The sequence below is a fragment of the Vulpes lagopus genome, chromosome 3, assembly GCF_018345385.1.
Source record: "Vulpes lagopus strain Blue_001 chromosome 3, ASM1834538v1, whole genome shotgun sequence".
Lineage (NCBI taxonomy): Eukaryota > Metazoa > Chordata > Mammalia > Carnivora > Canidae > Vulpes > Vulpes lagopus.
The window spans coordinates 58,705,946-58,732,380 of record NC_054826.1 but is presented as its reverse complement, the minus strand read 5'-3'; the positions used below and the strand labels follow the sequence as shown (position 1 = coordinate 58,732,380).

Sequence of the window (26,435 nt, the reverse complement as noted above, 5' to 3'; positions counted from 1 at the left end):
TTTAGATCCTTTGCCGCTTTTTTGACAGGGTTGTGTTTTACTATTGAGTTGTAAGAGTTTTTATATACTGTAGGTACAAGTCCCTTATCAGATATATGATTTGCAAATATTTTCTCCCGGTCTATGGATTTCTTTCTTTCTTTCTTTCTTTCTTTCTTTCTTTCTTTCTTTCTTTCTTTCTTTCTTTCTTTCTTTCTTCTTTCTTCTCATCATGCATGCATGTGCACAAGCAGGGGAAGGAGAAGGGGGTGAGAATCTCCAGCAGACTCCATAGAACCCAATTCAGGGCTCAATTTCACAACCCTGAGATCATGACCTGAGCCGAAACCAAGAGTTACACTTAATTGACTGAGTCACCTATGCTATGCCTTTTTACTTTCTTGGTGGTGTGCTTTGTAACACAAATGTCTTAAATTTCAGTGAAGTCTAATTTTATATTATCTATCTATCTATCTATCTATCTATCTATCTATCTATCTATCATTGTGCTTTTGGTGTCATATCTAAGAAATCATTGTCTAACTTAAGATGATGAACATTTATGCCTATATCTGTATCTATGTTTTCAAATTTATTAACATAGAACAGCACATAATATTCTCTTGTAATAATTCCATGTTTTATGTTATCTTTATAATTCCTAACGATATTTTCTGTTTTATTTCTTTTTTACTTAATTAGGCATGCTAGTGATTTCTTATTTTGCGTTTTTCAAATAACAAATGTTTGGGATTATACATGCTTTGCATTTCACTAATATTAGCTTTTTCCTTCATTAATTATTTTCCCTAACTTTCTTTTATCTTATTTTGTTTAAAAAATGTTTTAGATTGAAAACTTAGTTTATTCATGTTACAGCTTTCTCTTAAGATGTATTTATTTATTTTGGAGAAGGGGAGAGAGAGAGAGAGAGCGTGAGTAAGCAGGGGGGAGGGGCAGAAGGAGAGGGAGAGAGAGGCCCAAGCAGACGCTGAGCTAAGCCTGGAGCCCTATGTGGGGCTAGTTCTCATGACCCTGAGATCATGACCTGAGCCAAAACCAAGAAACTGACAGAGCAACCCAGGTGCCCCTTACGTCACATCTTTTAAAATAAAACTTTAAATATTTCTCATTATAAAATATTTGAACAAATAGGCAAAATAGAAAATAATATAATAAGTACTCGTGGACCCACAATATCTTTTTTTTGAGTTCCAGTATAGTTAACATACAGGGTTATATTAGTTTCAGATGTGCAATGTAATGATTCAACACGTCCATACATCACCCAGTGCTCATCAGGACAAGTGCCCTCCTTAATTCCCGTCACCTATTTCACCCATCTTCCCATTCACCCCCTTTTATAACCATCAATTTGTTCTGTATAGTTAAGAGTATGTTTCTTGGTTTGTCTCTCTCTCCTTTTTTTTTCTTCCTTTGCTTATTTATTTTGTTTCTTAAATTCCACATATGAGTGAAATTATACGGTATTTGTTTTTGTTTGACTGACTTATTTTCCTTAGCATTATATTATCTAGCTCATCCATGTTGTTGCAAATGGCAAGATTTCATTCTTTTTTTTTTTTTTTTTAATGATTAAAGAACATTGGGTGCCTGGTGGCTCAGATGGTTAAGTGTCTGCTTTTGGCTCAGGTCATAATCTCCTGGTCCTGGGATGGAGCCCCATGTCGGTCTCTTGGCTCAGCAAGGAGTCTGCTTCTCCCTCTCTTTCTGCCTCCCCCATCCCAGCTTATGCTCTCTCTTTCTCTCTCTCAGATGAACAAATAATATCTTAAAAAATTAAAAAAGTGATTGAATAACTTTCTTCTCTCTCTCTCTCTCTCTCTCTTCTTTATCCGTTCATCTATTGATGGATGACACATCGGCTATTTCCATAATTTGGCTATAGTAAATAATGCTGCTATAAACATAGGGGTGCATGTATCCATTTGAATTAATGTTCTTCTATTCTTTGGGTAAATACCAGTAGTGTGATTACTGGATCATAGGGTAGTTCTATTTTTAACTTTTTGAGGAATCTCCCTACCATTTTCCACAGTGGCTACACCAGTTTGCATTCCCACCAACAAGGCAGGAGGGCTTCTATTTCTTCACATCCTCTCCAACACTTGTTGTTTCTTGTGTTTGGGCCCATAACATTTAATATTATTAAATTAATTATTAAATGTTGACATTAGTGCCTCTTCTGTTTTTATTCAAGCCCTTTATATATGGTGAGACCTACATTGATGTCTTCCTAAAATTTTACTCCTCATATCTCTCCCAATTTGCAACCTTAATTAAATTAAATGTATATCATGCTTATATCTTTGCCATGCTGCAATATATATTTTGTAGGCATTATGTCACTTAATCATTATATGAATGACATTAAACCATATGCAACCTGAATTTAATTTTACGGTTCTGTATTTTTAAAACACATATATTTCGTATGTTCAAATGTATTTATTTTTCTTCCTGTAGAGTGTTACATTATAAAAACATATCATGATTTATTTGTCTATTTTTCTTTATTGGGTATTTATGTTTCCAATTTTTCATATTTTGAGCAGTGTTACATTGGAATACTGTTTTCTCTTTCAGTTTTCTCTGGGCACATGTGAAAGAGACTCTGTGAGTTATATACCTGAAGTGCTATTCCTTAGTGATAATGTATAGCATTTTCAACTTAACTAAATATTTCCAAAGATCTTCAAAGTGATTGTATTGGTACTTTCTACCATCAGGAATTTGTAACAATTATTGTTGCTCCGTATCCTTTCCAACACTTGCCTCATCAGACTTTTTACAAGGTTCTTTCCAATCTTGTAGGAGTGAAATGATAGATAGTTCATTCTTGTTTTTATAAGCTTGAATCGAATTAGTGATAAAGTAAACTATCTTTGATATGTTAGTTTATTATGTTTCCTGTTCCATGAGATGTCTATTCATATCAATAACCTGATGAAAATGTGTTAACCTGGAAGGAACAGAAAATCCACTCACCAGGGACTTTCAGGATTTGTTTTCCATGTAACCAAAAGGAGTCTAGAAATAGGCAGACCTGAACTGGGTTATTGGCTCTGTGACGTTAGTAATATTGCTGGCTCTTCTTTCCTGATTTTTAGATGGTGGCTTAGTATTTTAGGTCTTCAGGTAGTTATTGTGTGTTTTAGCATCACATCTGTGTTCCAGCCATGACGAAAAGGGGGAAGAAAGGTTGGGTGTTATTTGTATCAGGATAGCAAACATTTCTCACAGCTCTCTCACTATCTTCTACCTATAATAATTGGCCAGAACTTTGTCACATGGGCAGCCTTCCCTGGAAGGAAGACAGAAGATGAGAATTTTAATCAAGCAGATTGCTGTTTTGATTAAACTCTGCATACTAAATGCAAGGAAGCAGTGCAAGGAGGGTGGAGGGGTAATTGGTAGGTAACTGATAGCATTTGGGACAATAACTGTTGCTCTTTCTTCTGTGGGGTTGTTTGTCATTTTCTTACTGGTTTATAAGCATTCTTTGTATATTCCAGATAAGTATTATTACTGTTTTTAAAGACTTTATTTATTTATTTATTTATTTATTTATTTATTTATTTATGAAGGAGTGAGAACAAGGGAGCATGAGTAGGGGGAAGGGCAGAGGGTGGGAAAGAATCTCCAGCAGTCTCCCCGCTGAGCCCATAGCCCGACGACGTGGGCCTCAATCTCAAGACCCTGAGATCATGACCTGAGCTGAAACCAAGAGTTGGACACTTAACTGAGCCACCCAGACACTCCTATTCCAGATAGTTTCCTTCTTCTCCCCTCAGTCAAGATTCTGTGAAAAAAGCAGTGGTTCTTGAGGTGTGGTCTCTGGATTCCTGGAGGTGTGAGGTTCTCCGGGTCAACAAGGTTAAAATTATTCTTACAGTAACACTGAGATGTTCTCCGACCTATTCACTGTGTTTATACTTGTACTAATGATGCAAAACCAAGACTGGGTAAATTTGCTGGTATCTTAGTAGCGGTAGTCATTGTATTTTTCCAGCATCATGCGCCTCAGATTAAAGTTAGTGATGGTTTCACTCCTTGATGAAATGGTAAACCTTATTCATTTTATTGTAGGACAAAATGGGAAGTATGCATAAAGCATTTCTGCTGCATACTGAAGTATGATGAGTTTCCTGAGTAAAAGCACTGTGGGATTTCCATGTGCTGTTCTAGCCTCTTTATCCCTAGAATATAATTTTTACTTGAAGGAAGACTGACAGACAACCCATCTTTTGTAAGACTTGGGTATTTGAAAATGAATAAAATGAACCTGTCACTTCAAGAAAAGCAACTGGTAGAATTTATGCCAACAATAAAATCTCAGCTTTCAAGCAAAAATTAGAAGTTTTGGAAAACTTGGGTCATCAAGAGTTTATTAAATTCTCAATGCATAAAGGATTTTCTCATGAGATTCATATGATATCAACAAACATGATTTTCTGATATTATGAAATAAAATGTGTTCACATTTGCAATACCTGCTTGACTCGGTGAAGCCATATTTTCCAAAGGATCAATGAATAATGAATAACATTGTAAGATTATGCATTAGTGACAGATTCATTTGAAGCACAAAATAAACCAATGGAGTTTTGTTTTATTTTGCTTTTTAAAATTTTAAACTTTTTATTTTGAAACAACTTTAGCTTTAGGCAAAAGTTGCAAAATGGTTCAGAGAGTTCCCACATAGCCTTCACCTAGTTCCCTGAATGGTAACATCTTATATTACCTTGATCCATTGATTCAAAAGTAGGAAATTAACATGACCAATCAGTTCTAATATAACAAAGTACAATAAATTCATTGATTTTTTTCAAGTTCCACATTACAACTTTTAAGAAACTACCATTTGAGTTTCATTGTAGTATTAAAGAAAAGTATCAATAAGTATCTGAAGAACTATCAATTTTTCTATTTACTTCCCTTTTCTGACTGTATGTGTGAAGTCAAAAAAAATTTTTTTTATAATAAATTTATTTTTTATTGGTGTTCAATTTGCCAACATACAGAATAACACCCAGTGCTCATCCTGTCAAGCGCCCCCCTCAGTGCCTATCACCCATTCACCCCCACCCCCCGCCTTCCTCCCCCTCCACCACCCCCAGTTTGTTTCCCAGAGTTAGGAGTCTCTATGTTCCGTCTCCCTTTCTGATATTTCCTACCCATTTCCTCTCCCTTCCCTTCTATTCCCTTTCACTATTATCTATATTCCCCAAATGAATGAGAACACACAATGTTTGTCCTTCTCCGATTGACTCATTTCACTCAGCATAATACCCTCCAGTTCCATGTGAAGTCAAAAAATTTTTATATAAAAAATTTTTATATACTACAACTAAAATTACATATTGCAACAGAGTGAATATAGAAGCAGATATGAGAATCCAGCTGGTTTCTATTAAGCTGGACATCAAGTAGATTTACAAAAATGTAGAACAAGGCCACTCTTCCAACAAAATATTTTTGTTCTAGAACAGATAGCTATTTTTCATAAAAATGCTATATGTAAGTATGTAATGGATTGGCCATTATTTTAAAGAAACATTACATTTTTTTCCAGTGTTAGTTTTGAATATGGTAAATATTGGTAGATATAACTAAAAAAAAAAAAAGCATTTGAGATACTCAATATTTTTAAAGAATGCAAAGGGGTCCCAAGAGCAAGTCAATTGAGAACAGCTTCCCTAAAGACCCATTGTATGTAATGGGTTAACTTTTCTACGATGCTTCGAGGCTAGTACTATCTACATACCATCTTTGGGAGAACCGAGGAAAATCATCATTCAAATTACGTTTTATAGGGCTTATTTTTCTCACAGGACCCCAGTAGGGAAAGCTTGTTCTAGACATTAATAAGTTAATAGATGTAAAATATGTTGAACCGTGATTAGCTGATAAGCCCTCTGTAGATGTGAGCTGTTATTATTGCTTTAATTAATTGTTGCAATCATTTGACAGTTATGTGTATTCAACTATCTTCTCTCAGCTGGTGGCTTGATTTTTAATTGTCTTTATGGTGTGCCCTTTTGTGTAGAAATTTTAAGCTTCAATCTGTATTCAAATTTATCAGCATTGTCTCTTATAGTCTATTCTTTTTATGTCTTGTAGAAGAAATTCTTCCCTTCCCCAAAGTTATAAAGATGTGATTTTATATTTCCCTCTAAAAGTTTTCAAGTTTCCAAGTATTCCTTTTCACCAACTCACGGACCATGACCTCCATGGTGCCAAATTCAGTGGTCAGTCTTTTGTCTTCATCTTATTGACCCCTGAGCAGCCTTTGACACAGTCGATGCTGCCTTAATTCCTGAAATTCTTTCTCCTTGGCTTCTGGGATATTCCTCTTTTAGGATTGTTCTTCTGTTCATAGGCTTCTTTGTCCTTCTCTCCTTTGGGAGGTCTTCCTCCTAAGTGTCGAAGCGTCCCGCACCACCAGCTTTGGACCTCTTCTCTTTTCTATCTCTACTCACTCTCTCTCTGTTCTCATCCAGTTTTGTGGCTTTAAGTATCTATACACCGATGACTCCAAAGCTTTGTATCTTAATTCTAGCCTCTCCTCTCAATTCTGTTTCCTTCAACTGCCGATGGGATGTCCAATAAGCATCTCAAACTTAATTTGGCCCAAACAGAATAATTGATTTCTCCAAGTCGTTTCTTCTATGTGGCCAAACCATACATTCTGATGCTTAATCTTGGAACATTGGAGTTTTCTCGTTCTCTTTCTCTCATAATCTGCATCCAGAATTTAAGGAAATACTGCTTTTTCCTTCAGAATATGTCCTAAATCTTAACTGCTTTATGCCTCCTCCGTTGTACCACCTTAGTCCAAGAAATAATTGTCTTTCACGGGAGCTGTTAACAAATGCCAACGGGAGTACAGGTTTTCTTGCCCCCGTCCCCCCACCTGTTTTCCGCCCAACGGGCAGAACGGACATTCTGAGACGTGCATAAGATGTCACTTTCCCCGATCTCCCACTTCTCGTGGCTTCTATTTCACTTGGGATGAAATCCAAAGTCCTTACCTGGGCAACAGTGTCCACCAGGGTTGAGGCTGCTGCTGCTTCTCCACCTTCCTTCCTTCCCACATCAGCTGCAAAAGTCGCAGCCTGAAAGTGTACAAATCACTTCCTCTGATACCTGTAGTCTAGCGTTCATTCCCATGGCCACATGGACCTGAACGTGGTCATCTGGTGGGCTCAGGGACCCCAGTAGGGAAAGCTTGCCAGACAGTATGGTCGCTGTCACAGATTGTCGTTCTGGTCTCTCTCACGTTGTGTTCTCCTCCTCCATACGAATACGCCCAGCACCTCCGTAAGGGGGATGTTCTCGAGTCTCATGCAGTCACTGTGTCCAGCTCAGTGTTCACAGTCTGCACGGCCTCTGCATTAATTTCTACAGCGTCTGGATGTGGCTGAAAAGGCGTGTTATCTAAGCACGCCCCACCTCTATGACACGGCACACAGTGGAAGGGCAGGGTCAGGATGTCAACTATGGAAATGGGGAGAATGTGAGCCCCCCTCAGTCACTAGTTGATAGCATTCCTGAAGTCCTAGAGGTCAGGCTCTACGGTTCTCTTGCCCTGGCAGGAGAATCAGGGTAGGACTGTGCCCTCGAGGAGGCTCCTTTGTGCATTGCTCCCCTTGGCCTCATCTCAAGTGAGTTTTGAGGACCACGCACTCCTTGAACTGACACAGGCTTTGAAACCCACCTTCTGTTCATTCATCGAGCTTGGGGACCCAAACGTGGCTGACATCTTGAACAATCAAAGGCTTTTTTTTTTTTAAGTCCAGACTCAAAAATTTAGTAGGTTTCTGATCTCTTTGCTTCCATGTCCCAGTAACAACATCTGAAATTCTTTTCTAGACGTATTTTGCAAGTTGACTGTAATTCTCTGCCTCTATTTCCCTATGCTTCTGTTTTCAACCCAAGGGCATCTATCTATTTTAGACTCTTTGAAAAATAAGCATGAGGGGTGGCATTCTGAATGTACTTGTGTTAGCCTGACTCCTCTGAGGAGTAGAGACAGGGGTGGGGTTACACAAACATGGGTTTTATATAGGAAATGAAACTTCCCTGTGGGAGGAAAGGGGGCAGGGTGCTGGAGGAGTGTGTGAGAGCCGTCGTATTACAACAGAAGTCTGGCCTGGAGTGAAGGAGGCGGGGAAGGCCAAGGTATTCTAGGTGGAGGGGGGGTGTTTTGGGGGAGCCATGCAGCCCAAGGGAGGTTTGTCATCATCCTCATCGGAGAGTGTGGTGTCCCCCAGGAATGAGCCCGCCATGCTGGCTCAAAGGCTGGGAGCCACCTCTGGGAAGCACGGCCTTCGGCAAACCCAAGAGCACGGGAACTGAAGCGCTTGCTCCGTTACCTCCCGGTGGGTGGATGTCTGTGGAGCACATTCTCACCGTGTTCGGTGCCTTAGGTCACTTTAATTACTTTCGAAATTTTATTGGGCACCATCAGGCAAAACTTAAAAAAAAAATCCAATCTCTTGTAATTTGGGCCTTAAAGAAGGGGATGGTTTTTCCAATCCTACAAAGTCTCAAATTTCTGTGTTCTCTCTATCCCCTTTCATTTCTACTTGCAAAGCATTCAGTTCTTTCTTGAGCTCATTTCTTCCCCTTCGCAGCTGCTAGCAGCCGACACTCCCTCACTAGCCAGGTTCTGTTTTCCAGTTTCCTGCCCAAGAGTGGCAAGGTTGGGAGGTGCGAGGGTCCGCCTTCTCAGTTGCAGCGCCTGCGATTTTGTCAAATGTCTTGCTCTTGTGTGTGACATGGTCCCCTGGCTGTCCCTTGGGCTGGCTGCTCGGGGCCACCTCCCTGCCAGGGCAACGCCACCCGGCTTGCATTTACCCTGCGCCAGGGATATTTTCCTTTTTAGTCCTGGGAATTGATGGCATCAGTCGCTGTGCCCAAACCGAGAAATCTCAGTGGCTTAGTAGGCCCCAGGCTTAATCCTTGTTCCCCTTGCAGGCTGGTGTGGGTCCGGGTTGGGCTCTGTGTCTCTGATTGCTTGTCTGCAGACAGGGGACACAGGGAGGGAGAGGAGGCGCCGGCGCGCGCTGTCTGCGGAGCATCTTGGAGGCCGGCCTTGGGCACCGTCTACACCAGCTGACTTGGCAGCTGTGTCGCTTCCTAGGGGGACAGGGTGGGAGGTGGATGGCGCTCGGGCCGGCGTCCCTCAGGAATGCTTTCTGCGGATGGCAGCGGCCCGCAGACAGGTGGGGTCAGCATCCGCCAACCCCACTCACTCACCCTGGGCTAATTGGAACTCACACCTGTCCCTTCCCCCTTCCTTCTGCTGTGAGGCAGCGAGTGACAAACACATCCAGTGGCTCTTGGGGGCAGACGGTGAAGTCTGGGTCTGGATCATGGGAGAAGGCCCCGGCGACAAGCCCTATGAAGAGATCTCGGAGGAGCTGATCGCCGAGCGGGCGCGGCTGCAGGCTCAGAGGGAGGCCGAGGAGCTCTGGTGAGAGGTGCAGATGGGTGCCGGGGGGTCTGGGCGCCTAGGGTGGGTCCAAGCTGAAGGACAATAGGTTGTGGGTGGGAGGGAGAAGGTGCCAGGCAGCACCTGTTGGGCTCAGCCAAGAGTAGGGGACCACAGCATCAGAGCCTCCACCGGGTGGGTCTCGTGGATTCAAATCCTGGCCCCACCAGCCAGTAGTGAGCTGATCTGGGGTCTCAGTTGTGGCATCTGTGGTGTGGGCATAATACCCTTCCCATCTGGACGTAGTTGGATTCCCTGAGATAATACAGATGACCTACTTCTCCTTTCTCAGTGGCTTATCCCTGGGATAGTATACGAGTTTGGATTCACTTTTGTCGTCTGCTTGTTTCTTTCCCTTTCAGCTGCATTTTGCACGCAATGCAGATAGTTGAGCCCCCACTGCGATGTGGAGTCAGACGACTTTCATGAACAACTCTTAACTTTTTTTTTTTTTGCCAAACTTGGAAATCCATAGGCAGTTGATTCCAACATTCCCCACCCCCTAGCTTTAACTTAATTTAATTTAATTTTTAAGATTTTATTTATTTATTCATGAGATACACACACACACACACACACACACAGAGAGAGAGAGAGAGAGAGAGAGAGAGAGAGGCAGAGACACAGGCAGAGGGAGATGCAGGCTCCACGCAGGGAGTCTGACGTGGGACTTGATCCCGGGTCTCCGGGATTACACCCCAGGCTGACGGCGGCACTAAACCACTGAGCCACTGGGCTGCCCTAAAGACACTATTTTAATTGTCAAATTGTAACAGCAACTCAACACCCACCACCTAAGATAATCACAGTGGGCGTTTAGGCAGCACCTTGAAGAATTGATCGATAGAGATTCCCAGTGTTATTTGAGATCACGTATGTTTTCCTGTTACCTGAGAAACTCAACTTATTGGTCCTGTTGATGGACTTTTAGGTTGTTTGCCATTTATTATGTTATAAAAAGCCTCTGCTGAACATCTTCTACTTACACCTTTGTGAAATTGAGTGAGAAAAAGGATTTCTGAGTCTTTCTTCCTCCCTGGCTTCCAGAAAAATTCAGCTGATTTGCACTACCATCCAGGACAGTGACTCTTTTTTGCCCCAAACTTTGCCAACATCGAATTTGCTTAGTTTAGGTGTCTGCCAGTCTAAGACCGGGAAATGATGGTTTTTATGGTTTTTACTCACAGTTCTGTTGTTATGTGGTCCTTCGGTTTCCTACTCGGGCTTATACCTCCTGGTGTTCTCTTGGAAGGAGACAGAAGGAGGCAGAAATCACCAAGAAGTTTCGGGATGCTCTGGCCAATGAGAAAGCCCGGATCCTGGCGGAGAAGTGGAAAGTGGAGATGGAGGACAGGAAGGCTGCCAAAGTCCTGGAGGAGCGCATCCGTGAGGAATTCAAGGTGAGCCAGCGCACGGGACATCTCTGAGCGGCCACCAACGCTTGCGCCCGGGCTACTGGCGCCCATCCCTGGTTTGGCCATTTGTTGGTACTGAGAGCTTTATTTATTTTTAAGATTCTTTTTTTAAAGATTTGATTTATTTATTTATTCATGAGAGACACACAGAGCGAGGCCTGAGTGCTTTATAAGAACAGAAATCTCACACGTCTGAGCAGGAAGGAATCTGACACCCCATTTGGGCCAATCCACTTCTCATTGGACAGATGAGGAAACTGAGTGTTAAACAGAGGAAGAGACTTGCCAAGGACGTGGTGGCGGAGGGGACAGGGGCAGGATCAGAACTCAGACCTAAAAAAAAAAAAAAAAGAACTCAGACCTGCTGTCTCCCAACACAAGCGATCTGGAAAGGAGCCCAGAAAGTGTGGAATTTGGGGTCAGACCAGCTTGAGATCCAGTTCCAATTCCACTGCTTAGTGCTGTGTGAACTTGGGATGCTTGCCGAATGTCTCTGAGCCTTCACTTTCTTGTTTATAATATTAGGGTAATAACTGCATCCAACTTGAGTATTTTGGAGGGTTCAAGAAGATGACAAATGCACATTTCTGGCCCTGGATAGGGAATTCTTGGGAACCTTGCATACCTACTCATTCTGGGACAGTTGGGAGCTGGTAAAGGAGCTTTACACTGCTTAGATTGCCTGAAGAAAATTATTTTTTCCTGGTTCCTATTATGCAATTTTTTTTCCTACAGGAATAATACATTTTTTTGGGGGGGGTTTAGAAAACACAAAAAAATACATAAGTCAAAAGAAGAAAATAATAACAATGCTGAATTCCAACAATCATATTATTTTATGGATTGTATATTCATTTAAACATTTTAATAATATTTTTTTCCTATACTGATAAGACAATGAGGACAGTGGCCCCTTAGGATCATTTATATGGCAAATATTTTTCTCGGTTTTTTTTTTTTTTTTTTTTGAGAGTGAGGGAGAGGGAGAGTGTGTTCATGAGCAGAGGAAGGGCAGAGAGAGAGAGGGACAGAGAGAATCTTAGGCAGGCGTCCAGCGCAGAGCCCCATGTGGGGCTTGATCTCACAACCCTGAGATCATGACCTGAGCTGGAATCAAGAGTCAGACGCTCAACCGACTGAGCCACCCAGGTGCCTCTCGGTGTTGTTTTTTCTTAATTTTGGTTATTGTGCTTTCAGGTGTACAGAAGATTATAAGTTTTATTAGCCAACTATATCAGGCTTTAAAAAATGATTTGTTTCATGCTAAGATCTGTGCCACCACAAGCTTCTAATAATACTAATCCACAGTGTTTTGTATATCACTCATGATTTTATTTCTTTGTACTTCATTTTCTCCCACTTTAGAGAGTGGTATGATATAGGGCTATAACTTTTTTTCCTTCCAATTGCTTAGCAAATTGTTCCATCTTTGTTTACAAAGATATAATCTATCCTCTCTCTTCTCATTGCACTTGCAGCCTCAATTCTTCTCACATACCTTTGGATCTCTTCATAGATTTTTCTCCTTTGATTATTCTAGAGCCACATTTGCTTGTTTAGTGATTGTGGCTTTTAAAATGAGTTTTCACTTCTGCTAAAGTAAGAACCTATCATTGCTCTTCATTTTCAAAATGTCTTTGGCTGGTTTTACCCATTTTTTTTCTACTAGAGGTACATTTGATTCATTTTATCACTATCCTCCCCCAGACAACAACAACAACAACAACAACAACAACAACAAAAATACATGGTAATTTTAATTGGAATTACATCAGTGTGATAGATGTATTTGTGGAAGATGGACATATTTTTTCAATACTAAATCATTCAGTTTCCTTGCTCAGGATGTAATATTATCTTCCTATTACTCAAAGCTTCTTTCTGTGTTTGGTAAAGTGTTTTTGTTTTGTTACGGGGGTGGGGGTGAATGGGTGATGGGCACTGAGGGGGGCACTTGACGGGATGAGCACTGGGTGTTATTCTATATGTTGGCAAATTGAACACCAATAAAAAATAAATTTATTATTTAAAAAAAACCTGAAAAAAAAATAAACACCTGTAAATGCACTGGCCACCAATCCCAAACATTCACAATAACTTATATGTGCCGATGTGCTTCCATCCTTTGGACTTTGGTAAAATTTATTATTTTACTTAAATGCTCCACATTTTTTTTCTTCTTAAACTGTAGGTTTGATATTTTTTGTTTGATTGTGAATAAGATTGTTCTTGTTGCTTTAAGACCTATTGCAATGGCTGGTTACATATTTATATTGTTATTGATCTTACTGAATTTTCTTTTGAACCATATATATATGATATACTAATGATATATATATATCCTATATATATATATGAGATTCTCTTGAGTCTGTAAGGGAAGCCATATTTACTCTCAAAACATTTTATTTAAAAGTAATTTCAAACTTGCAGCAAAACTGAAAGAAATACTGGTAGAGTTGCCACTAAAATTCACCAGTTATTAATATCTTGTCATATTTGCATTGTCTCTTTTCTCCTCTCCTCTATAACTGTATCTATCTGTACAACACACATATGCACACACATACACACACGCACATGTATATTTCTGTGGCTACTGCTAAACTGTTTTGCCAAACAGTTTAAAACAAAGATGTAGACTTCATAAACTCTAGCCCAGGGCTTAGCAAACTCTTTTCTGTAAAGGTCCAGATAGTTAATATATTAGGTTTTGTCAGCCCCGCTGCCTCTGTCACAACTACTCAATCAGCTGCACAAAAGCAGCTGCAGATAATAAGTGAGCAAATGAGTGTGGCTGCCTTTTAATAAGACTTTATTTTATTTTTAAAAGACTTTATTTGACAGAGAAAGAGAGAGAAAGCACGAGTGAGGGGGAATGTTAGGGGGAGAGGGAGAAGCAGATGCTTAACCAACTGAGCCCCCAGATGCCCCCATAAGACTTTAAGTAATAGAGGGCAGATCTGGCCTGGGAGCCTAACTTTGGCGACTCCTGACCAAACCCTGTGCACTTCAGTGTGCATCTCCCAGGACCGTGGACCTTTCCCTGTGGAGCCACAACAATCGTTATCACACCTGTTGAACAATGATTCCATAATCATTTTAAAATCCAATCAATCCATAGCGGAGAGATGTTTCAGTTTGTATCGTTGGAATTTGCATAGGATTATGTAAGTCTGCTGGAGAGGACAAGCAATACTTTTATGTATCTCTAAGAGCAAGAATCACCTGTTCTAATCCCTGGCCTCCCTCCTCTGCAGGGGTGAGCTGAGTCCCAGATGCTGGGAAGGTGGCTCCGTGGAACTGGTGTCCTGGGGCTCAATTCATGAGGAGATTACAGAGGGGTTTTCTGGTTGATGACCTCCTTGAGAACCTCAGTGAGACAGAGATGATAAATTGTGGGTGCTCTGCGTGGGGGGTCATGGAGGACTTTGTAAAGCCACAGGGCTCACCAAGGGACCCAAATGCAGGCTTTTGGTATTATTTACAAGGAAGGCTATGGTAATGATAAGGTTGTTCTTGTTTTAAAAATGAATTTGCTGAATGTGAAGGTTCAGACTTTAATGCTCGTAGTAATCCTGACTTGGTACGTCTGCAATTTGAGGAGCCTCAGACATGCAGGCAGCACCTGGGAGGCCCTGGTGGGGGGTCCCTGGGGCAGTGTTTGCCAGGACCGTCAGCTCAAGGACTCTGGGGTGGGAAGGTCCAGGTTTATGAGTGAGGGTATTTTCCGTAAATGCACTGCCCTTGCATTGTGATGAGATGTTCATCACGGGACCTGTTTTGGCACCGAGCAGCATCTCAGAAGTTTCTGTGCTGGATTAACTATGGCTGGTGGCCAGTCCTTTGCCACTTCCCTCTGCGAGAGGTGGGTTTACTTCTCATCCCTTGCGTCTGCTGTGGCCTTGTGACCAGCTTTGATCTGCAGATGCAGTAGAAGGGACTCTAACTTTGGAGGACAGGCTATCAGAGATTTGTAGAATCTGCCCCCCTTGCAGGGCTCACTTTTGGGAGCTGCCCCACCAGAGGCCCTCCAGCTTTGGTCCATCACTGTGTAAAGTAAGGGAACCCGGGCAAGCCGGGCAGAGATGCAGGGCCTGTGTGGAGGCCATTGAGGCACCAGACACGAGAGTGAAGCCTTGGTTCTCCCGGTGGATGACCCCAGTCAAGTCACTGACCTCAGAGGCAACTGTGTGGAGCAGAAGGGCCACCTGCCAGGCCCTGCCCAAATTATGAACCTGTAGAACCACAAAGCAAATAAAATGATTACTGTTTTAAGCCAGTATGTTTTCTGGGAGTCTGTTACTCGGTAACAGGTGACGAGGACAGCTTCGCCGAAGGGTTTATGCATTGGGTTAGAGGTTGGCTTAGATTGTTTTTATTGGGTCTTTCAACCATGGGCACAAAGGAGCCCCTGCCGGAGTCTGGGCATGAGCGGGACCCACGTGTCCATGGGACACGGCCAGGAGGTGTGTGCAATGGTGACCGGTCTGCTGTGGGGAGAGAGAAGCACGTGGTGGGGGAAGCCAGAAGGGAATCTGGCGGGGTGGGCGGTGGGGCCCTCGGGGCCGTGGGGAGGAGGTGGCAGCCCGTGAGGATCTGGACGCAGAGGAACACGGCTGAGTGCACCCCTACGAGAAGGCCCGGTGGCCACGGTGTGATGTTCTGGCCTGAAGGCCAGGAAGGGGGGGCGGTGGGGAGATTTTTGCGGGGGCCGAGGGGGCAGCCAGTGCAGCCTGACTGTGGCAGGACTCAGAGGGACGGACACACAGGAGGGCAGAGGCAAAATCAGCAGAGCTTGGTGCTGATTTGGAGCTGGGCCGTGAGGACCGTGCAGAGGCCGCGGGGAGGAGGGTGTGCCGCTGGGCCCGGTTGGGAGGGGGGTGATCCGGTGCCTAACAGTGAGGATTCCCTTGAAGAAATGGGGGGAGGAACCCAGAATCCGTGTAAGGTTAAAGAGGGAACTTCAAACAACAAGATACAGACAATTGGAAACCGGTTTTTAAAAACCATTCTGAAAAAAAAATTATGTTAAACAAAACAAACCAAAACCCATTCTGTTGTGGCTGGCGCTGCTTGAATGCGTTGTCTGTGCACATGAAGGTGTTCCTTTAGAAAGAAGTGGCAGCAGGAGGCCAGATATAATTTGCATATTTTCTTTGATTTCTTATTTTTTAAAGAGATTTTATTTATTTATTCATGGGAGACCCAGAGAGAGAGGCAGAGACACAGGCAGAGGGAGAAGCAGGCTCTGTGTGGGGAGCGCGATGTGGAACTTGAACCCGGGACCCTGGGGCCACACCCAGGGCCGAAGGCAGAGGCTTAAGCCCTGAGCCCCCCAGGTGCCCCTCTTCTGCTTTCTTACATCTTAAGGCTGCTTTGGGCTGCTCCTGCTTCCACTTGGGGCCACAGGACACTGATGATAAGACTTCTGCTCCCTCCCTTTGCCTCAGTCTCCCCCCTCCCCAGTGTGCTCCACAGGGACCCGGCACTGGTGATGCGACTATGTCATCCTCTCGTTCTGCACCCTTTGCTCTTCAAGGCCACTCACTCCCTTTTTGCTCTGTCCTCCCTGAAGCCTGGGGTTCATTGGTGAAGCTGGCCCTTGCTGACACCCGCACCACCATAGAAACCGCCCCATAATAGGGTTATGAGCGGTGGGCACATCTTCCACTTTCCCGAGGTTTCTATGAGAGCGTGGCAGACGTGACCTGAGCTTCTCCCGCATGAGGCAACCCGGCGAGGCTTACCCTTCCCCTCCCAATGATCAGCACAAGCCCCGTCTCACCCTCGTTTGTGCGTCCGTTTGCTCACTGCCCTGGTCAGCGTCTATGCAGCACCTGTTGCCTGCTAGGCCCCGAATAAGTGACCCGGGCGCGGCCCTGCCTTTGCGGAGCACGTCACCTCAAGAAGCAGGACGCATCTTCGGGCCCCACGAGCAGCTGCAGGGGCTCAGGGTAGCCCTCCTGCCTCCGGGTTGGCATGCGGATTGTTCTGAGCTTGAGACCCTGAGGGCTCGGGGGAAAGCCCTGCCCTCCTCTAACTCCCTGGAAGGGTCTGACCGAGGGATCGCTTCCAGAATGGGGATTACTAATGGGGATCAGTTTTAGCTGTGGGACCTCCGTATGGCAGGCAGATGTCTTCTTACCAGGTCCCTGCTTTTCTCTTTATGCCCCTGCGGACTGCATCCCTTTCTTTTGAAATCCCAGGCCCCTACCCCCTTGTCCTGAGTTCAGGATGGCACATCCCGCGTTTGGCCTGCCGGGCTTCCCCATCCATGTGCCTGTCTTGTATGTAGACGCTGCTACGGCTGACTTTCTTTCTTTTTTTTTTTTTAAATATTTTATTTATTCATGAGAGACACAGAGAGAGAGAGAGAGAGAGAGAGAGATTGAGGCAGAGACCCAGGCAGAGGGAGAAGCAGGCCCCATGCAGGGAGCCCGATGTGGGACTCGATCCCCGGTCTCCAGGACCACACCCTGGGCCCCAGGCGGTGCTAGACCGCTGAGCCACCTGGCCTGACTTTCTCCCGTGAATCTGTCTCCTGTCACTTGGAGTCCTTGTCCAGCAAGCAGGACCCTTGAAGGGGACAGGGAGTCCTGCTCCCCGACATGACCAAAACGACTGGGCCTTCCAGAAAAGCCTGCGTCTTGGGGTGAGGGGCCCGGGCGTCCGGGTCCGTGGGGTGCAGCTGCTTATCAGGAAAGGGGCAAGAGGCGGGCGGCCGAGGGCTGGGGTTGTGTGGGGGGGCTCGGCTCCCTAGGGTAGGAGCAGGGGGCACTGGTCTGTCGGCCTCTGGGCCGCTCTGCCCCAGCGGCTGCCCTTTGGGTGGACTTTCCATCAGGGCTGCGGAGGGGCCAGCGGCTTCTGAGACGTTCTTCTGGCGATGTCAGCCGCGGGGGGCGGGAGGCTGTGCTCTTTATCTGGAGCTGTGAAATGTTCCCCTGTGGCTCCCCTGTCCCCATGAGAAGCTTGTCCTGGTCACTTGGAAGTGGCCGGTTGCTTTCCCCCGAGGTGGAGGTGGCAGCAGGTGTCTGGCCCCCAGTGTGCCGTTCGCTCTGCATGAAGGGGCCTGAGTGAGCAGCGGCTCTGCCATTTATCGATTTATTCATTTGTGGGTGGTTCCTGCCCCCCCCCCCAATTCACTGAGCTACAACTTCCAAAGAAAAATCGTACATATTTAAGATGTGCAATGTTTTTGTATACGCAGACATTGCGAAATGATGACCATTATCAAGACAATCAGCACATCCGTCACCTTACCTGGTGACCTTCTCTGTGTGTGGCAGGAACACTGAAGATCTACTGTCCTAGCAGATTTCAAGTATACAGCAGGGATGGTATGAACTGTAGGCACCATGCGGTAAATCCAGAGCGTACTCATCCTGCATGACTGAAAGTTTGTCCCCATTCGCCGAACACAACCAAAGTGTCTGCTGAGCAATGAGTGGATAAGTAAAATCTGACATGTAGACATTCTGTGTGTATCCATCGAATCTGTATATAATGGAACGTTATTCAGTCTTTTTTAAAAAATATTTTATTTATTTATTTATTCGTGAGAGACACACAGAGAGAGGCAGAGACACAGGCAGAGGGAGAAGCAGGCTCCATGCAGGGAGCCCAATGTGGGACTCGATCCTGGGTCTCCAGGATCACACCCTGGGCTGAAGGCAGTGCTAAACCACTGAGCCACCCAGGGATCCCCTTTGCTCCAGTTTTTGTTCCCGTTTCGCATCCATCGTCAACTCCCAGCTCTAGCATTTCCTACCCGAGTCTATCTCCCTCCTGACCCCACGTCCCCTCCACCTGCCGCTCCTGCCTCTGCTTCTCTCTGCAGAATATGTCCCTAAAGGGCCATCTGAGGTCATCTCCGCTTGCTCCCCCCCACTGCCTGGACGGCTGCCTCTCCACTCCACCAGGGCCACTCTCTCATCACATCCTGAGGCCATGACCTGCCTGCCGTCCCTTGTCACTTCTCTGTCCTTATCTTCCGTGATGTCTCGGGGCCTGCAGCTCAGTTTACCGCTCCCTTTTACTTGAAACGTTCTTTTTCTTGGCTTCCCCAACAGACCTCACCCCTTCTGGGTTTTTCGCTTCTCTATTGGCCTTCCTTCTCAGCCTCCTTTCCTGGCTCCAGCTCTTCCTCTCAACTTTTCAATGGTGGAGTGGCTCAAGATGCTCTGGTTGTTCTCTCTCTCATTGTTATTGTTGAAGTATAATCGACCTACAGCGTTGTATTAGGTTCAGGTGTGCGACATCGTGATTGCACAATTCTCTGCATTACGCAGTGCACACCTTGGTAAGTGGAGTCACCATCTGTCCCCCTACAACATTATTACCAGTTTATTGACTATATTCCCTGCGCTGTACTTTCAGCTCCGTACCTCATTTCTGGTTGTTTTCTCTTGATCTGCATGCTTTCTCGGTGATGATAGCATTAGGTCCCATGGCTGAGAAACATCTTCCCCATGCAGATGACTCCTGAGCCGGAATCTTCAGCTGAACTCGCCCGTAAGCCCCAGGCTCCCGCATCCCGCGGCTAATAGCAGGCCTCCGGGATGTCGGATGGTATCTCGAACTCATCAAACATAGAGTTTTGACTTCTCCTCTTCCAACCACAGTGGATGATTCTATACTCAAACAGGCCAAGGCCATTTGCAGTGCTGGGCCTGTGGTGCTTGTGGTTTTCTCTGCCTGGAAATTTCATGTCCCTGATAACTCACTTATGGGCTCCTTCTCTACTGTTTAATTGTCAGATCCCATATCCCCTTCTGAGAGGACTTCTGGTCACACGGCCTAAGGTAGCCTCCTAAATTCTCCCAGTTGTTTACCCTGTTTTAATTCTCTGCATGCTGTTTATTTTCTGGTATTTCCTGATTTTTATTTGTCTGGTGTGTCTCACCCCCTGGAAGGCAAGCGCCAGGAGGGGCCTGTGTGTGTCTTGGCCACTGCTGTGTCCCCAGAGCCCGACACAGGCCTGAGCCTCTGGGTGCTCTGCGAGTATTTGGTGAGTGACACAGCTTCTTTTGTCCTCATGCCCAACTCTTGAGAGGGACTCATTAGGAAGTGGGAATTTTGCCAATTTTTCAAGACTAAAAAGTTGATTGCTGAATTAAAAGAAAATCCTTAATCTATACTGTTTCAGAAGAAACAGAAAACTTTGTCTTTTTTATCAAATGAGCGATTAAAAACTCAGTTACCCACCGCTCCCCAACCCCACACTCTTGTTGATCCATTTAAATGGTAGCAAAGGACTGAAAACCTTGTAAAGCACAAGGAGATAGAAAAGGAGAAGAGAGAACAGATAACATGAGAACAAGGGGGTAGTGGAAGGGGAGGTGGGCGGGGGGTGGGGGTGACTGGGTGATGGGCATTGAGGGGGCACTAGACGGGATGAGCACTGGGTGTTACACTATATGTTGGCAAATCAAAGTCCAATTAAAAAATATACAAAAAAAAAAAAAAAAAAGAAATTGAAAGAAACAACAACAAAAAGAGAACAGATAAGAAAATGTTTGCCAAAGTTTGGAGGGTGGAAGACAGAGTGGTGAGAGTGGGGGGTTCGGGGGGGCACCTGCGGGAAGAGGGTAGTTCACTCTGGATTCCTTGCGGGCTCAGGACCAGAGGCATCAGGGCCTGTGAAGAGGGGAGCTCGGGTTGGTGACCAGTATCTCTGAGGGATGGCTGGGCCCTCATGTCCCCTTCTCCATCCATTTCTTCTAGGCCTCCCTCCCTCCGAGCAGGAGGAGATGGGGAGAAGCAGAGGCTCAGAGCTCAGTGTGTTAGGCCGAGCGGAGAGAGCGGGCGAGGGATGGGTGAGAAGCAGGAGGATTAAGGACAGGTCTTACTTTTAGCAGCGAGGACCTGCAGCCAGGGGTTGCCTCTGGGATGTCAAGGGCCAGCCAATATTTTTGCAGGGTGTCTTCATTTATAAAAAAATTATCAGTTTGAGCCACAGGAAATCAGCCTGTTATCTCTTTTCTGGTGACGCAATCTCATGATCATGCGATAAACATATGGTGCTGCCTGGCAGGGTTCATCTGCTTGCTAGCCACCCTGCTGGAACCATGGCCTAGCCATTCAGCTCCAGGATTATTCCAGAAATATGAGCTTCTGGGGCCATGCGGTTAACCTCTTTCATGAAGGAGACAGTCAGAGAGCACCCTGAGGGGGAGAAACAAGAGACTAGGGCTCATGCAGGACCTGCTCTGGACTTAGGATGGTACCCTACCCGGATACCTCTGCTGCCACTGCCAACCCCGGGAGGACTCTTTGTGGCCATTCCTGGAGGACACCTGACGGGGATGTTTGCAGAGAAGGCATCTCAAAGCACGGTGTTCCTGTGAAGTGTGGGGCACAAGCCAGGGATTCTGCTTGCTAGGGTCTCGGGGCTGTCCTGTCTGCAGCCTGCCTCCCCAACAGACAGGTGGTTTGCTGGTGGTCAGACTTCACCGAGGTGGGATGGAGGAGAAGACCCATATAGTCTCAGACAAAGGGCCCCTAGATACTTCCACTTGAGTGTTCCTCGGTGAAATGGCTGACCCCTCATCCAGTCATCCTAGAGTGAAGCCCACCTCCCTAGGAAGTCCTGTCTATACCCTTGAGTCTTCAGATAGTTATTTTCTCTCTTGAATATGGACAGCCAGGAAACATCAGACATCTGAGGAAAGCCTCCAACATCAGTAACAGGCACCACAAAAAACCATATTTTAAAGAAAACAAAAAGCAAAAAATGGAGGACGTAGATCTAAATCAGAATATAGGGAGGAGGAAAGCTCTAAAATTCTAGGCCATGAAACGTCACACTCTTGAAACCAGGTCAGGGTGCTATGAAGCTAAAAGGAACAACCAGAGATAAGGAGGAGGGCTTGGGAATGACAAATACAATGCTGAAAAACAAAACAAAACAAAACAAAACAAAACAAAACATAGCAACGGATTTAGACAAAATCAGTGAAATCAACCAGGAAATAGAACAGGAGAGAGAAAATAAGAGAGGAGTGATAAACCTCCTAGAGGATCAAGTCAAGGAGTCCAGCATTTGACAAACAGGAATTCTAGAAAGAAAAACAACGAGAGGAGAAAAAATTGTCCAAGAAATTGTAAGCCAAGGTGTATAGGACTGGAAAGATCCGACACTTCAGGCGGAAAGCTCCCTGAGTGCCTAGTACAATCCATGAAAGAAAATCCCCACCACGGCACACCATTTAACAATGTTCAGAACATCCGCGATAAAGAAAAAAATTAATGTCTCATGCAGGAGGTTGAGAATCTGAATGGCAGCACTGGGTGCTGGGAAGTCACGTCTTCCAAACTGTGCTTTAGGAAAGTGATTTTTAATTAAATTCTATGCTCTGCTAAATTGGCAGCTGTATCTGAGGGCAGTTGATAGATGTTTTCAGACAAGACTCAGAGAGTATCTCTCTGTGCGTCTGTACCTGGAAAGTCCTGCAAGTTATGCTGCTGCAAAATGGCAAAGTGACCAAAAAACCCCCCCAAAACCCCAAACCAAACCAAACCAACCAACCAACAAAAACATGGAACAGGGAAACAAGGGCTTCAACTCAGGGAGGGCTGAGAAATGAGTGCCCCGTGGACGGATGGACAGGAGACCCAGGTAGCAACCAGCTGAGATGGCAGGAAGAAGGAAGGCTGGCATCTGGGGACAGCGGTGACCCTGGAAAAAAAAGATAACTGCTGTTGAGCTGCTGTAATAATAAGCACAGAGAAATTTTACTACTGATCGTAGAGAAGTTTGGGAAAATTCAATATTCAACTTCAAAATAAAACAATTGTGAACCCAGGAAGGAAAAAGCCATCGTACTACCCTGTTTTACTGAATGCAAGATGCCATATGAGTTAAGCGCTTGCTTGTGAATCATTATTTTAGAAATAAAATCCCATTGCCTATTAAAAAAGGAACTTGTAAGTTGTGAGAGACACCCACGTTTTGGAGGTTATGTTAGGAAGTTACAAAACGTACTTCTTATAATTGGTGAACACAGCCCCCTGACCTGGCTTTGTGGTGAGCCATCGTCACCCTGGTCATTGATCTCACCACACATTGTGACGTTGACGTCATAAGGATGAGGAGAGGAAACGTCTGGGCGTGTACCTGTGCGGGAGACAGGTAAATAGGAAATCCGTACCCAAAAAAGAAAGGCAGTAGTTGAATGTCTAGAATCGATCAATCGAAAAATTAGCTGCGTGAGTCAGGCCAGAGATGTCACCACTGAAGGAGCAACTAAGATCACTGAGCACGTGGCCTCCGGGCACCGGGTGAGGGTGGTGTAGGTTGGGGTGAAGCAGTTTAGAAAAATTGCTGGTTTTGAAAACGAGCCTTTGGCATTTATTTTTTATTTATTATTGTTTTTTTGAGCCGTTGGCATTTAATGCACGTTTGACATGTGCTGGTTACTTTGTGAACAAAGGTAGACGAACACACACACACACACATGACAGCCTCCTTGGAGCCTGAAAGTGGAGATGTGGGGCCCCCAAACCTGCTTGTCCTTGAAATACCTTATGCAGACACAAGGCTAAGACATGATCATAACCTGCCTCATTGGCCTCCAGGACGAAAGGTACCCGGCCCTCCCCCTCCCAGGGGGCAAGTGTGGCCGAGGATGGCCCAGCATCCACTTGTCTTTGCAGAAAGCTTTAGAATCTACAGATTGCTCCACATATAGATATATTTTTAAGATTTATTTCTTTATTTTAGGGTGGGAAGGGCAGAGGGAGAGGGCAAGAATCCCAAGCAGACGCCCCGCCACCCAGTGGGGAGCCCAACACAGGGCCCGGTCTTGCCACCCTGAGATCATGACCTGAGCTGAGACCAAGAGCCAGCAGTTTAAGCCACTGAGCCACCCCCGTGCCCCGATCCATGAGTCGACCCGCTCAGTCCTAGCTGCAGCCTTGGCTAGGCCTGACTGCGGCCCTTCCACGGGCGGCCCCCGCGCCCGCCACCCCGCCGCCCACCCACAAAGGTGCTTCTCTCTCTCCCCACCTCATGGCGTTTGTCCCCGTGGTATTTTAGAGGAAAGAGGAAGAGGAGAGGAAGCAAGGGGAAGAGCAGATTCGCCTCCAGGAGGAGCAGAGGGCCAAGGAGCTCTACTGGACCCTGAAGCAGGCCCAGCTGCAGAGCGGCACCAGTGAGCGCGAGGAGCGCGAGTGGGAGGAACAGTGTGAGTAGAGCAGCCCGCCTCCCCCCTCCCCTCGCCCCCCATCCACCTGCTGGCGTCACCCCTTCACCCATCCAGCTGCCAAGCCTCCCCCCAGGATGGCCTGCCCGGGCCCTGCTAGGCTCCTCCTCCAGGGCCTCCACGCCTACAGAGGAGATTCTTCCTTCCTTCCTTCCTTCCTTCCTTCCTTCCTTCCTTCCTTCCTTCCTTCCTTCCTCCTTCCTCTTTTCTCTTGCTTTCCAGGTTATTTATTCATTTATTTGAGAGAGAGAGTGAGCATGAGCTGGGGGAGAAGCAGGTGGAGAGGGAGAGGCAGGCTCCCTGCCAAGCAAAGAGCCCAACGTGGGGCTCGACCCCAGGACCCCCTGGATCATGACCTGCGCTGAAGGCAGACGCTTAAGCACCTGAGCCACCCAGATGCCCCAAGAGGACATTTCTTACACTAAAACAGAAAACCCTGTATTTACTGAGTCAGCAATACTCTGCTGGCTCGGTGCTAAGCCCTGGGCACCCAGAAATGGGGCATCATGGTGCGTGTGTTGGAGGAGCTCATGGGCCAGGTGGGAGACAGCCACGCGGGCTGCTACTGGCTTTGAGGGAGACAGGGCCTCGCACTGTCGGAGCACAGAGAGGCCATCCTCGTGGGCTTCCAGGGCACAGCATTACGAAGGGAAGCGTGGTGGGCTCTCAGGAACAAGTGAGGCCAAGAGGCAGGACAGGGAGAAGGTGTTTGAGACAGAGGCCCCGGCAGCATGAGGGCTTGGTGACAGGAGGTGGTGTGCTTAGGGAGGTGGTGATGGGTGGGGCTGGCTCCAAAGCTTGGAGAGTGTAGGGGGAGAAAAGGTAGATGGGAAAGGGGAAAGTGGAAGCAAGATTTGAAGGGTGGGGTTTCCACGTGTGCTGGGGGTTCATTTGAATCAGGTATGGTAACACCTGGATCCTATGGATAATGTGGAAATGATGACCTGGCCCCAAGAAGTTTTTACCACCCCCCCTCCAGGAGCAGGGCATGCACCGTACGGGGCTCCACGGGGAAGCATCAGGGCAGTCAGGAGGCAGAGGGAGCCAGAGGCAATGCGGGCAGGAGCCTTTCTCATGGTGTGCCTGGGACAGTTGAGGCCAGGCAGGGTGAGCAGGTTTAGGATTGGCTGGTTTGAATAATGCCTGCAGGCTCTGGGGCACAGGGGAGGGGGGGTGTCTCCAGTGGCCTGGAGCCCAGCCCTGGTGTGCACCAGAGAGCAAGAGCTAGAGAGAGAGGGAAGGATTGGAATATTTTGGATTGGCTGGCTTGCACGTGAATGGGTGGTGAGTCTTTTAGTATCTTTAGGAATCGGCCAACCCTGGGAGGGCCAGGCTCTCTGGGCTCAGCAAAGCCCCCGAGGTCAAAACATCAAAACATAGAGAAAATAAGAAGGCATGGTTCACGCAGGTGGGCAGTGGGAGACCCGTAAAGGTGGGCTTGGGGGGTGAGAGAGGAGGAGGCCCCGAGAGGTGATGGGAGCCAGGGCCGCAGGAGTGGGAGTGCAGGTGCCAGGTGACTTCTACTCACCCACTCTCTGGTCCTCCAGCCTTTCTCAACCATGTGCCAGACTTAAAAAAAATTGGAAATGAAATTAATATGACATAAAATCCACCCTTTTATTTTTTATTTTATTTTTTTTTAATTTTTATTTATTTGTGATAGTCAAAGAGAGAGAGAGAGAGGCAGAGACACAGGCGGAGGGAGAAGCAGGCTCCATGCACCGGGAGCCCGATGTGGGATTCGATCCCGGGTCTCCAGGATCGCGCCCTGGGCCAAAGGCAGGCGCCAAACCGCTGCGCCACCCAGGGATCCCCAAAATCCACCCTTTTAAAGTGTACAGCGTAGTGGCTTTTAGGATACTCACCACATTGCAACCATCACCACTACTAGTTCCAGAGATTTCCTTGCCACAAAGAGAAGTTCTAGACCCATTGATCATTTCTTCTCCCGCCATGCCTCTGCAAGCCATTAATCTAATTCCCGTCCCTATGGATTTGCCCATAATGGATATTTCATATAAATAGAATCATACATTACGTAGCCTTCCATTTAGCAATGCTTTCAAGGTCCATCCGCATTGTAGCGTGTATCAGGCTTTCACTCCTTTTTACGGCTGAATAAAATTCTAATGTAGGCATGTGCCACCATTTTTGTTTATCCATTCATTAGTTAATGGACCTTTGGGTTGTTTCCACTTTTGGGCTATTATGAATAATGTTCATCTGAGCATTGTTTTCTTTTTTTTTTTCCTTTGGTGGTTCTTGAATGTGTATTTTTTACTGAAAAAAAATCATTCATAAATTAACAGAAATGTA

At 45.9% G+C, this 26,435-nt stretch overlaps 1 protein-coding gene across 2 annotated transcripts in view; it reads left to right on the top strand.

Annotated features, from left to right (window-relative positions):
* SH2D4B (SH2 domain containing 4B) overlaps positions 1-26,435 on the top strand; it is an 82,866-nt gene that overhangs the window by 16,258 nt on the left and 40,173 nt on the right. For both annotated transcript variants that reach the window (XM_041750721.1, XM_041750722.1), the window contains exons 2-4: positions 9,318-9,481; positions 10,752-10,899; positions 23,954-24,101. In XM_041750721.1, coding sequence (XP_041606655.1) covers positions 9,318-9,481; positions 10,752-10,899; positions 23,954-24,101 — 460 coding nt within the window. The remainder of the gene's footprint in view (positions 1-9,317; positions 9,482-10,751; positions 10,900-23,953; positions 24,102-26,435) is intronic.